At 46.2% G+C, this 11078-nt stretch overlaps 1 protein-coding gene across 1 annotated transcript; it reads right to left on the reverse strand.

The window, feature by feature from the left end:
* Positions 1-494: 494 nt before the first annotated feature.
* On the reverse strand, positions 495-6314 carry LOC130035559 (keratin, type I cuticular Ha3-I-like). Its single transcript, XM_056127328.1, has 7 exons — positions 5967-6314; positions 4231-4313; positions 2803-2959; positions 1416-1577; positions 1196-1321; positions 850-1070; positions 495-603 (listed from the first exon to the last, which is right to left on the reverse strand). The coding sequence occupies exons 1-7, from the start codon at positions 6312-6314 to the stop codon at positions 495-497; spliced, it is 1206 nt and encodes a 401-aa protein (XP_055983303.1).
* Between the last annotated feature and the right edge of the window lie 4764 nt (positions 6315-11078).

Raw genomic sequence — 11078 nt, forward strand, 5'->3', positions numbered from 1 at the left:
AGCTTGAAATCAATGAGTGAAAAGAACAATGAACATATTTGTGCCAGAGTAAAAGTTTATTAGAAGGCTTAACAAGGCATCATCATGGCATTACCAAAGACCAAAATATTGACAAGAAAGAGGTGATCTAAATATGTTCCATTTCACAAGTTGTCCTTCACCTGTCACACTTAATTCCCTTTAAATCATATTGAATTATATATATTTGTAAAATCATCACATTCTGTGCGAGTATGTTTGTGATCATAACTAGTACTTGGTCCTTTTGTCAATTTCTCTAAATCAGGTGAGCAGGTCAGTAAGACTTTGCATTTGGCATGCTAAAGGATCAAGCCATGGAATTCCAGGAAAAGCTAGAGTGAACACCATCAGCAATATGATGCTGATAAAAGTTTCTTCCTTGGTCAAAGTGTGGTCCCTGTTGGAGAGCTCTAGATGAAAGAAAGCCGTGATGAGACCTGCAAGCTCTTCTACTCCTCATGGCACATGTGTCTCTAGCACACAAAGTTGTTGCAGGGTCCACACCGAGGGCGTTGGACACAAGGAGTACAGCATCCGGCGGACTCACATGCATTGGTCGTGGCACAAGGGTTGCAGGGGAGCCTGAAGGGTGTTGGGAAATTACAAAATATTAGGGCTAATTGGTGGAAAATAAAGCTAGACTTAGGAATGTACACAATCTAAATGTACCAATATCATTTATGTGTAAGAATCTCATTCAGTTATACAATGATTGCTCCCAAGCAAAAGTTGACAATTATAAAATCATCTCTATCAGGAAGAATCTTCATGTGCACAGCAAACTATTGTGCCCCCATGAAAAATATTACTAGCTTCATTTGTACTTACTTGCAATCTTCGCTCTCTAGCAGGCACCGGTACGTGTTGATCTCGCACTCCAGACGGGCCCGCACGTCCAGCAGCACCTGGTACTCCTGGTTCTGCCGCTCCAGGTCACTGCGGATCTCAGCCAGCTGCGACTCCACATTGGTGATCATGCACTGCACCTGGCCCAGCTGCGAGCTGTAGCGGGCCTCCGTCTCCGTCAGAGTGTTCTCCAGGGAGTCCCTCTGTGGTGGGGAAGACAGGGAGGCTCTCTCAGCTGCCCAGAAGAAGCCCCATGGACCCTTTGGGCCCACCAGTGACTCCTATCCCAGCCCCCCATTTCTCCCAAGGAGGACTCAGCCACACCCACCAGGTTGTGCTGGGCCTGCAGCTCAATCTCCAGGGCATTGACGGTACGCCTCAGCTCGATGATCTCTGCCTGGCATGTCTGCAGCTGCTCTGAGCTGGACACCACCTGTTTGTTCAGCTCCTCAGTCTGCAAGAGCAAAGGGAAGAAGACAGGGTCAGACCCCACCTTCAGGGTCTCCAGGGGTATCTAATCCTGCATGTTCCCAAGTTGAGATGCCCACCTGGGTGGTGAACCACTCCTCCACATCCCTTCGGTTGGTCTCCACCAGGGCCTCATACTGGCAGCGGGTCTCGTTGAGCACGCGGTTCAGGTCCACAGTGGGGGCAGAATCCACCTCAATGTTGAGGCGGTCTCCAATCTGGCAGCGCAGTGTATTGACTTCCTACAGTGTAAGAGGAGATTTTTCTAAGTATCACAGTGAGCCAGAGCTCTTCAGAGATAATGCAGTACAACTTGTGCGCATTCTTCAACCTTCAACTGCTCTGCTTCCTTGGATCTGCTCGTTGACCAGGTTCCAGATTAGTGGGGGGAAAAAAACTATATATTTTCTTTACCAAATATTCTCTGTCTAAGATCTTTCTTGCCCTTGACCTAATATCTGCCCCCCACCTCACTACCTCATTTAGAGAGGTGGCAGACAGTGACTTGGCTTTGGTGTTGAGAAGTGCTAGGCCATGATCTAAACTCTTGGCCAGCCCATACACCTAGGCCAGTGTCTTCTCTAGTATATCCTCTTATCTCTGATTCCTCAAAAGGGGGAATAAAGAATACAGAGTCCAGCTAAAGAGGAAAGAAAAACATTTTCTTCCAAATCTGCATCCTGGAATCAGATAGATTTAGCTTTAGGTGGCCTGTTGAATTCTACTAGGGTAGATATGTCTAAAGGAACAATGTAGATTCTCATTTGACTGCTCATCTCTTCACTGGCTAGCATAGCTTGGCTTTCTGTGAGTATCATATTCAAACTGGCCTTCATGCCCAACTAACTTCAGGAAGCTTCTAGAAGCCTTTACTTCTTCATCTGTCAAATAAGAGTTACCTCTGGAGTTCTTAGCACAAGGGCTGGTGCACAGTAGGCACTCAGTTACTATTAACTGTGACCATTTAGTGTTCTATGACTTAAGGATTGCTTGGAACATATACAACATCTCCTTTAGCTGACCAGGCAATAATATGAGCATCTGTTCACATCTGTTCAGCTTTTCCTCTAGGCAGCATCAAATGGGAGACAGTCCTGGCCCAGATCAGGCCTCTCCACTCTGTGGCCTTCTGGCCTCTCCACTTATGAAACAAAGAACCATGATGAGAGATTTCCACAGCCCTCTCTGCTTGAACCTGGGAACGGAGGAGGCTGTGAGCACCACCTGGTTGCTGACCTTGGCTCAGGATGGAGCTTGCCCGTCTTTTCACTCCTATTCCTGCCGTGGGCAGAAAAATTCTAATCTTCTATCTCTGAATTTTTCTTTTGATTACTCATTATCTGCAAATCCCTCTATGTTTGGAAACTAGATTCCTCAGTGAGGTGAGCCTCTGAGCCTCTCCGCACCCTGTAGCTGTTGGAAACAGGCCTTGGGAGCAGAGTGCTGTTGCAATTTGGGAAGCCCCACCTGCTCGTGGTTCTGCTTGAGGCACAGCAGCTCCTCCTTCAGGGACTCCACCTGGGCCTCCAGGTCAGACTTGCACAGGGTCAGCTCGTCCAGGATGCGGCGCAGGCTGTTCATGTCTGATTCCACCAGCTGCCGCAGGCTCAGCTCTGTCTCGTATCTGTAATACAGAAGATGAGTGGCAGTCTTGGCCTTGACTTGGGTTGGAATGGGGTTGGGTTTGTCAGAGAAATGGGAGGTGGGGTTTAGGGTCTTTACAGCTGTCACATTCCTTTAGATTTTCTCCACCACAGTGCACTAGCTCCCAGAGGAAGATGCACCACTGATTAAGCGTGTAAAAATTTTATGAACAGTGCCTTTAAGTGTGTTAAGTGAGCCATGCTCATGGCCACTCTGCACGCTCAGGTCAAGCCTCACCAAAGAGTGAACATATATATATATATATATATATATATATATATATATATATATATATATATACACACAAGGCTCAACCTTTAACAACACGTTAGTGATCTTTTATAGAAGGGCTTAATGGTCCCTGAGTGAAATACAACAATCTTCACACTCTTTCCCCTAAGGAAACTTTTTTGTCGCATTTTCAGCAGTTTTTCATAACAAACACTGTAGCACTGTCTGAACTGTCCTCCCATTATTCATAGATTTGCTGGAGTGGGCCCAGTAACATTGTGAGACTTGTTGTTACTGTGTTTGGCAATACAAAATATATTATTTCGGTTCTGCTTTGGAGCAGGGATTGGAGCTAGGGATGAAAACACCCAAAATATGGTGGTGGGGAGGTGCAATGGTGGTGTTTGAATATTAAATGTAATCAAATATTGTGAACTACTTTATAAATTTTTTTAAAAATAAATAAATAAATTCAAATACTCTCCGATAGCACAGTGGTAGGGCATTTGCCTTGCATGCAGCCAACATGGCCGACCCGAGTTCAATTCCTCCGCCCCTCTCGGAGAGCCCGGCAAGCTACCGAGAGTATCTCGCCCACGGGGCAGAGCCTGGCAAGCTCCCCATGATGTATTCGATATGCCAAACACAGTAACAACAAAGTCTCCAATGGAGACATTACTGGGCCCGCTCGAGCAAATCGAAGATCAACGGGAGGGCCTTTACTTTACTTTACTTACTCCTTAAAAAAAGTGTGTTAGGGGAGGAAACTTTTAAACATTTAAAAATGAATGTCCTGTCCTTCTTGCATCAAAGAACCATGGCTTCCACACGGGGTAGGGTTGAAGGAGGCTGCTTTGCAGAGAAAAAGAAGAAAGAGCCCCAGATCCAAAGAAGAGATATCTGAGCTCTGCGAAACAGTGGCCCAGTGGACCTTGGGACAGTGTCAGTGTTGGTCAGTGTTGAGGAAAGGCCCAAAGAGAGGGAAGGAGAGGGAAAATGACACCCCACGTGCCTACTTACTTGGTTCTGAAGTCATCTGAGGCCAGCTTGGCATTGTCAATCTGTACCACCAATCTGGCATTCTCTGACTTGCTGCACAGGATCTAGGAGACCCAGAACACTCTAGAATGAATCTGGTGGTGTTTAACCAGCAGTTATTCCTACTTAGTCACCGATATAAAAGAAACAGAATGAGAAGTCACACTGGATCTTATATAAGCTCATTAAGTACAGTTTGTGGCCAGTGAGTGTTCAATAAATGGCCGAGAAATTAAATTTTTAAAAAACATTTTGGGTCAGGGAAATAGTAGAAGGGTGAGTGCTCCTGCCTTGCATGCACTCGACCCTTGCTTGATCCCTGGCACCACATGGGATCACTAAGTACAGCCCTGCAGGCCCTCAAACAGCAGCAGTGGGCCTGAGTGGGCTGGCACTGCAGGAACCCAGCAGCACCATGTTCTCAGACTCTGACACTGACCCACCAGAACAGTTGGTCAAGAATTTCCAGGAGGAGGCTGGAGCAATAGTACAATGGTTGTGTTTGCTTTGCACACGGTCAACTCCAGTTTGATTCCCAGCATCCCTGAGCACTGCCAGGAGTAATTCCTGAGTGCAAAGCCAGGACTAACCCCTGTGCATGGCCAGGTGTGACCCCAAAAAGAAAAAAAAAGAATTCCCAGAAGTCTCCAGGAACTCCTGAGCACTGCTCAGGAACTCCCGCCTTCACCCTTACCCTCCCCCCAAAAAATGATATATATAAAAAAATTAGTAGATAGTAAACTTTCTTTTTTTCTTTCCTCAAGATGCTATATACTGAGACACTAATAACAACTAATATGTAAAACCTGCTGCTACTCTGCCACAGTACAAGGAACAGAAGATACAGTCTGAAAGCACTGATCAGTCCTTCCCTTTCTGACCAGCTGGGGGGTGGAAATTACTATAACCAGTTGAGGGGTGTGGGGGGCTGCAAGAAGCAGCAAGCCTCAGGCCCTCCTGGACAGCTTACCACCTCCCCTAAGATTAAGTACAAGCTAACAGGTTTCAGCCAATCATCTTGTCCCTCACTGACCCGGGGTGAAACCCAGAAGCCTTAGGTCACGACAAAGAATCAAATCCTGATGTACGTAGAAGAGGACAGCAATGAAAAGGTCAAAGGCATCGAAGCGGCATCGAAGCCCAGGGAAGCTGAAATACTATAGGGTTTAAGGGTCTACCTGCAAGCAATCAACCTGCTTTGATTGCTTGCACCACATTTGGTTCCCCAAGCAACACCAGGAGTGATTTCTGAGCACAGAACCAGAAGTAAACCCTGTGCACTGCCAGGTATGGCCCAAACCTTCCTGTGCACACACCCCTCCCCCGCCCCTTCCCCCACCCCCAGCCCCACCCCCCACACACACACTGTTTTAAATTAACGATTTTAAATCTAGAGGAGGGATTGAGAAACTCCAAAGCCTCAGTTCTTTTCTCTCTCCTCAGGGTAGTCATTCTAAGAGCTTAGAAATGCAAATGTATGCCATCACATTTAGGAGGCAGCTCTTAATTACAGCTTATTTATGCAAAGCACAACTGCCTCCATTATGCAGATACTCAGACCTAACAGTCTAGAGGCTAGGGAAAGAAACAGCTGCTCTGGAAAGCAAGAGAAAGACCAGACTCCAATCCCCACAGTCCTCTTGTTTCTTAATCACATCTCCTCCTCCTAATCCTTCCTTATAACTCCCCGCTAGAGGTGGTGCAGGCCCACCCCTCACCTTCTGCTGCAGCTCCTCGATGGTGCGGAAGTAGGACTGGTAGTTGGGGCACACATTGGGCTCCTGCTGCTGACATCGCTCCCGGATGCGACTCTCCAGCTCCGCGTTCTCACACTCCAGCTGCCGCACCTTCTCCAGGTAGCTGGCCAGGCGGTCGTTCAGGAACTGCATGGTCTCCTTCTCGCTGCTGTTGAACGAGCCCTCGCAGAACCAGCCACAGCTGCCGATGTTGGCGGGGATGTTGCAGGCTCCGGGCAGGGTGCAGCCATGGCAGCTGGGGGGAATGCAGGGCCTGGAGGAGCAGCTGGAGCGGCAGCTCATGTTGGGCAGGCAGCAGTTGTAAGGCATGGTACAGGCAGGAAGTGAGGTAGTCAGCTGAAGGCAGAGTCTGAGTCCTCCAAGTCACAGAGCTGTGGGTCTCCTGCCTGCAGGGAACCTTTATACCCCCTCCATGGAGGGTGTGGCCGTGGAAGGCAGGCCTTTTCTTCTTACTCACTTGAGGGTTGTCAAAAGGCCTTCCCCTCAATTTGTTATGTTTCCTTAGAAGAGTCCCTCACCTCATAAAAGACTTGACTAGGGCTTCTCCCTAAGTCAGGACTCCTTCCATGCTGGGCGTCAGTGAAGTAAGAGCTTCACACTATGGCTTCAAAGAGCTGGACACATGAAAGCCTGGGCCTTCATTAGTGGGATGGGGTGGGTCCAGGGGTATGAGGGCTGAGCTACCTCCAGGCTCTGTGGTCTGGACCTCTTGGCATGCTATGGCTCGAGGGAGAAGCACCACTCACCCAGGTAACCTTTGCAAGGTGAAATGTCCAAAGGCATTGGTCCCTTCTGGAGCAGTGAGAGAGAATATACTGGTCCCAATGTCATCTTGATCCCTGACAATGCTGATCCTCCTATACAGATGCACCAAAAGCCTAGTTCATATAGGGGTTTGTGAGGTGGTGTGTGTGTGTGTGTGTGTGTGGAAGAAGAGCTCTGGCTATAGTCCAAAGGAACTAGCTTGAGTGGATTGAGTAGCTGAATAGCCCCAAATTGGTGCTTGACAGTTTCCATGTGACAATCTCAATCTTATATCTGGCCATGAGCCTTCAAAGTAAATGCAGTTATTCTTTGTGCAGGTAGGCAAAACAATACCTCAAGCATAAGGCTAATATTAAGCAAGAACTGCAGTACTTCTATCAAAACATGTTGCTTCAATGTCAGTGAACATTCTCCTTCCCTGCCTTCATCTGACAAGTCATCTGCTCCTCCTCTGCATCTGTTGGAACAACATATAACTACAAGGGGTCAGAGATGGTGACTCTATTCAAGAGTATACAGTTATCAGAATAAGGTACACAGTTAGAGTTGCAACAAAATGTTAAATCCTATTCTTTTAACAATGAGAACAATGGAGAGATAAAAAGAGCCACACAACAATGAGGGAACCAAATGCTTTTTATATGTATGATCGATACTTTTCTTCTCTCTATCTATCTATCTCATTCTTTCTTCTGTACAAAAGAAAAATAAAATTTTAGTGAAAAAAATTTTTAAAGGAAATTTATATGTGTCTTCTAAAATATAGTGTTGTTTGGAAGCCCAGGGAAGGCCTCTGTAATCACCAAATTGCTCTTGAGTTTGCTGTTCTGGAAATAAAGCCTGTGTCATGACTAGCATTCAGCACTGGTGGTCATTCTTGAGCTTGCCCGTTCTGAAGGGAGCTATTAGGCCGTGATAAAGGGAAAACAAGCTTCCTGTAACTCATGAATTGTCTGATGAGTGGGTCAGAGCCTCAGGTGAACAGAATGTCAAGAAGAACGACCAACCTATGTTCTTCTAATTACCTGACAGACACTGCCCAGCAAGATGGGGATTGGAATGACCCAGCACTCAGCACTTAGCCCTGTAGTGGCCTTTGAGAAAATGCCTTACTTAATTCCCATATCTATTATACCTGGCCTACTAACTCATTTCATGGTGCTGTCCCTCCTAACAAAATCATCTATGCCCAAAAGACTCCAGAGGTCCCACAGTTGCTCAGTTCTGCTGCCGAATTTCTAGACTAGCTGCAGTACACTTCCCCCCACCCAACCTCCACCAGAGTTGGCTCCGTGAGCTAGGAGTTGCATCATGCAGCTACTCTATTTACTAAAATTGGTTCCTCTACTCCTTTCTCAGGATAGGGAAGACTCAAAGTTCTTTGTTATTTAATATGTACCTCACCACATGATTGGTTTAGAACATTTTAAATACAACTCACTTCTTCCAGAATTGGCTATACATCTCTTGCTCACCCACCTCCCAGAATTTCTATAGAAAGCAGAAATTTGCCTAAGCAGTCCAGAGACAGACAGTTAAAAACTCCCTGCAAATGCATAAAAGCAACTTTTTTCTCTAGAGGCCTCCACTGGTCAGCCCAAATAGTGTCCTTTTCCCCTTTGATCAACTTACTTTGCTCTTGCCTACATTGTTTCCTGGTAAATTCTCATTCTCCTACTAAATTCTCTTTTTTATTGTTATTATTTTTATTAGTGAAACGCCATGTGGTACAGTTGTAGACTTACAATTTTTTGTGCTTGGGTTTCAATCCTACTAAATTCTCTTACCACCCCCCTGCTCAGATTCCACAGGGCCTGAGTGTGAGTTCCATCCCCTTCAAACCTTGGCCTTTGAATGCAACAAAGACACACTCAAAAGAGAAAGATGTGTCTTTTCTAGAAATAGTGTCCAAGTCCAATGATGCCCTATAATCTAATAGTGTTGGAGCTACTGAGAACCCAAGTGTCCTTCTCTCCCATTTTCTTTTCACAAGTGAAGAGATATTGACACATAAGGGAGAAGGGCTTACTTCAGCTCTCCCAAAGCACTTGATCAAGAGTCTAAATTGGACAAGTGGCCATCAGAGCAAAAAGGGACAGAGAACAAGCTGTAGTCTTTATAAGAGAGTGACAAATCTGTCCACTGGTCAAAGACTCATCTCTCGGAAGCCTGCACCCTTAGTGAAAAGATGAACTAGAAGAGCAGAAAGATACTCATCAAGGAAGAAAATTTTAAATAAATAAATGATACACCACAGACTTAAGATTCATGGTTACCTCTAAGGGGATGGTAGATGAGGGTGGAGTTTTATCTCAAACCATCACATTTTATTTATTTAATACAAAATAACCAAACCAAAACAAATGCTGCAGCAATGACATAAATACTCCACAAGGTTGACATATATATATTTTTGGTTGAGAATTCCACTTTTGTTTATATATGGGAGCTTCTCCCAGATTGGGTGTCACTCTCAATGCTGCTCAGGGGAGCATGTGTGCTGGAGTTTGAACCAAGGCCTACTGCATGCAAAGCATGTGCTCCAGCCCATCGAGCCACCTCCCCGGGCCGAGGTGAACATCTCAAGTCTTATGGATTCTTAAGTGCCTTGAACTTTTTCATCAAAATGTATTGATTTCGTGGGGTATGGTGCCGCCAGCAGGTCAATCTGTGCCTGTGAGGCAAGTGCATCAGCAGCCTGATGGTGTCTTCAGACTTCTAGATACCCCAAAATTGCTGCTGTGCCTTTGGTCAGACCCCAAAACCTTGGGACAAAGTTTACCAAGAAAATAAATGGCCAAAAGTTAGGTATGTGGGAGACACACACACAAACCACCTCTGGTTCAGCTATATAATTGGAGGCATGGCCTCTCTGGTTCCTGATCGAACTGCTTAATGGCCATGATCCCAGAGACTCAGAAACAAATCTCGGAACCCAAAGGTTTTTGGCAGAAATGTGTCCTGTTCCTGCAGTAGGTTACTGGCGCTGGGCCAATCCAGGTGGGAGTAGGTTTCATGACTTGGTCTGTTCCCCATGGCGGCCCGGTGACCACCATTCTCCAGAGGCCACAGGACAGTCAGGTTTGGGCCTGCAGTAACAAGACATGTCACCAGTTGGGGGTCAAGCCGGCCCTTTCCTCCCCATCCCAATGAGACCCCGAGTTGCCGCCTACAAACAGCCTCTCTGGCTCCTGATCAAGCAGATTAACGGCCATGATCCAAGAGACTCAGAAACAAATCTCGAAACCCAGCGGCTTTTGGCAGAAATGAATCTGGACTGCATACAAGGTGGCCGCTGCCTCAGAGCTTATTGGAAAGCCAGGTATGAGGCAGCGGTGATGGGGCAACTGCAGTCTCATGGGAAGAGGGACGGTACCAGCTCATCCTTCACGCCCTACCAAGGTCACAAGTTGCCCCCCACGAGTGGTTCTCAGGCACAGCCATGGATCCAGAGACAAAAGAACTTAGTCCAGATCCTGGCAGCTTGCGGCAGAAAAGTGAATGGACCATGCGTTAAACTATGGCGCCATGCTTCCCCGAGAGGGAAGGGATGTTGCTCCCTTCCGCCTACGCGTCCCCCCCCCCCCCCACCAGCAGCAAGGTGGCCGCTGCCTCCAAACTTACAGGAAAGCCAAGTATGAGCCAGCGGTGACAGGGCAACTGCAGTCTCATGGGAGGGGGGGGGCGGTACTGGCTCATCCTTCACGCCCTACTGAGGTCACAAGTTGCCCCCCACGAGTGGCTCTTTGGCACAGCCATAACACCAGATGCACAGAAACCAATCTCATAATGATCTGGCTCTTTGCAGAAATCCAAAATTATTATATGACATTATATGATTCTCATACCAGCTATAGAAAACAAAGTATTTCACAATGCCTTTTCAGCAATTCTGATTGTTGGGGGGGAAATTCTAAACAATAATGGTGCATCTTTTGTCAAAATAATGAATGTAATCAATGTAGAGAAGAGTTAAGTAGAAATCATCTGCCTCACAGGCATTGGGAGGAGTGGGAGGGGGGTATATTGGGGTTCTTGGTGGTGAAAAATGAGTGCTGGTGAAGGGAAAGGTATTTGATCATTGTATGACCGAGATTTAAACCTGAAAGCTTGGTAACTTTTCCCACAGTGATTCAATAAATAATATAAGAAGAAAAATAAATAAATAAATAAAAATATAAAAAAAAAAGAAAAGTAAGATGGAGTTCATGCCCAATTCAATCAGCTAATCAGTGGCTGAATAAATAGCAGTACTCCTACATAAAAAAAATGTAGTGATACCCCATTGGTTGATAATACTCTAAAATT

The sequence above is a fragment of the Sorex fumeus genome, unplaced genomic scaffold (assembly GCF_029834395.1).
Source record: "Sorex fumeus unplaced genomic scaffold, SorFum_2.1 ptg000063l, whole genome shotgun sequence".
NCBI classification, from domain to species: domain Eukaryota; kingdom Metazoa; phylum Chordata; class Mammalia; order Eulipotyphla; family Soricidae; genus Sorex; species Sorex fumeus.

Bases quoted from the DNA above. Each gene is read 5' to 3' on its own strand.
- LOC130035559 (XM_056127328.1), bottom strand. From the start codon at position 6,314: ATGCCTTACAACTGCTGCCTGCCCAACATGAGCTGCCGCTCCAGCTGC. The intron at 4,314-5,966 runs GTGAGGGGTGGG...TGGGTCTCCTAG, and splicing joins TCGAGGAGCTGCAGCAGAAG to ATCCTGTGCAGCAAGTCAGA. The intron at 1,578-2,802 runs GTGGGGCTTCCC...CTTACACTGTAG, and splicing joins TCAAGCAGAACCACGAGCAG to GAAGTCAATACACTGCGCTG.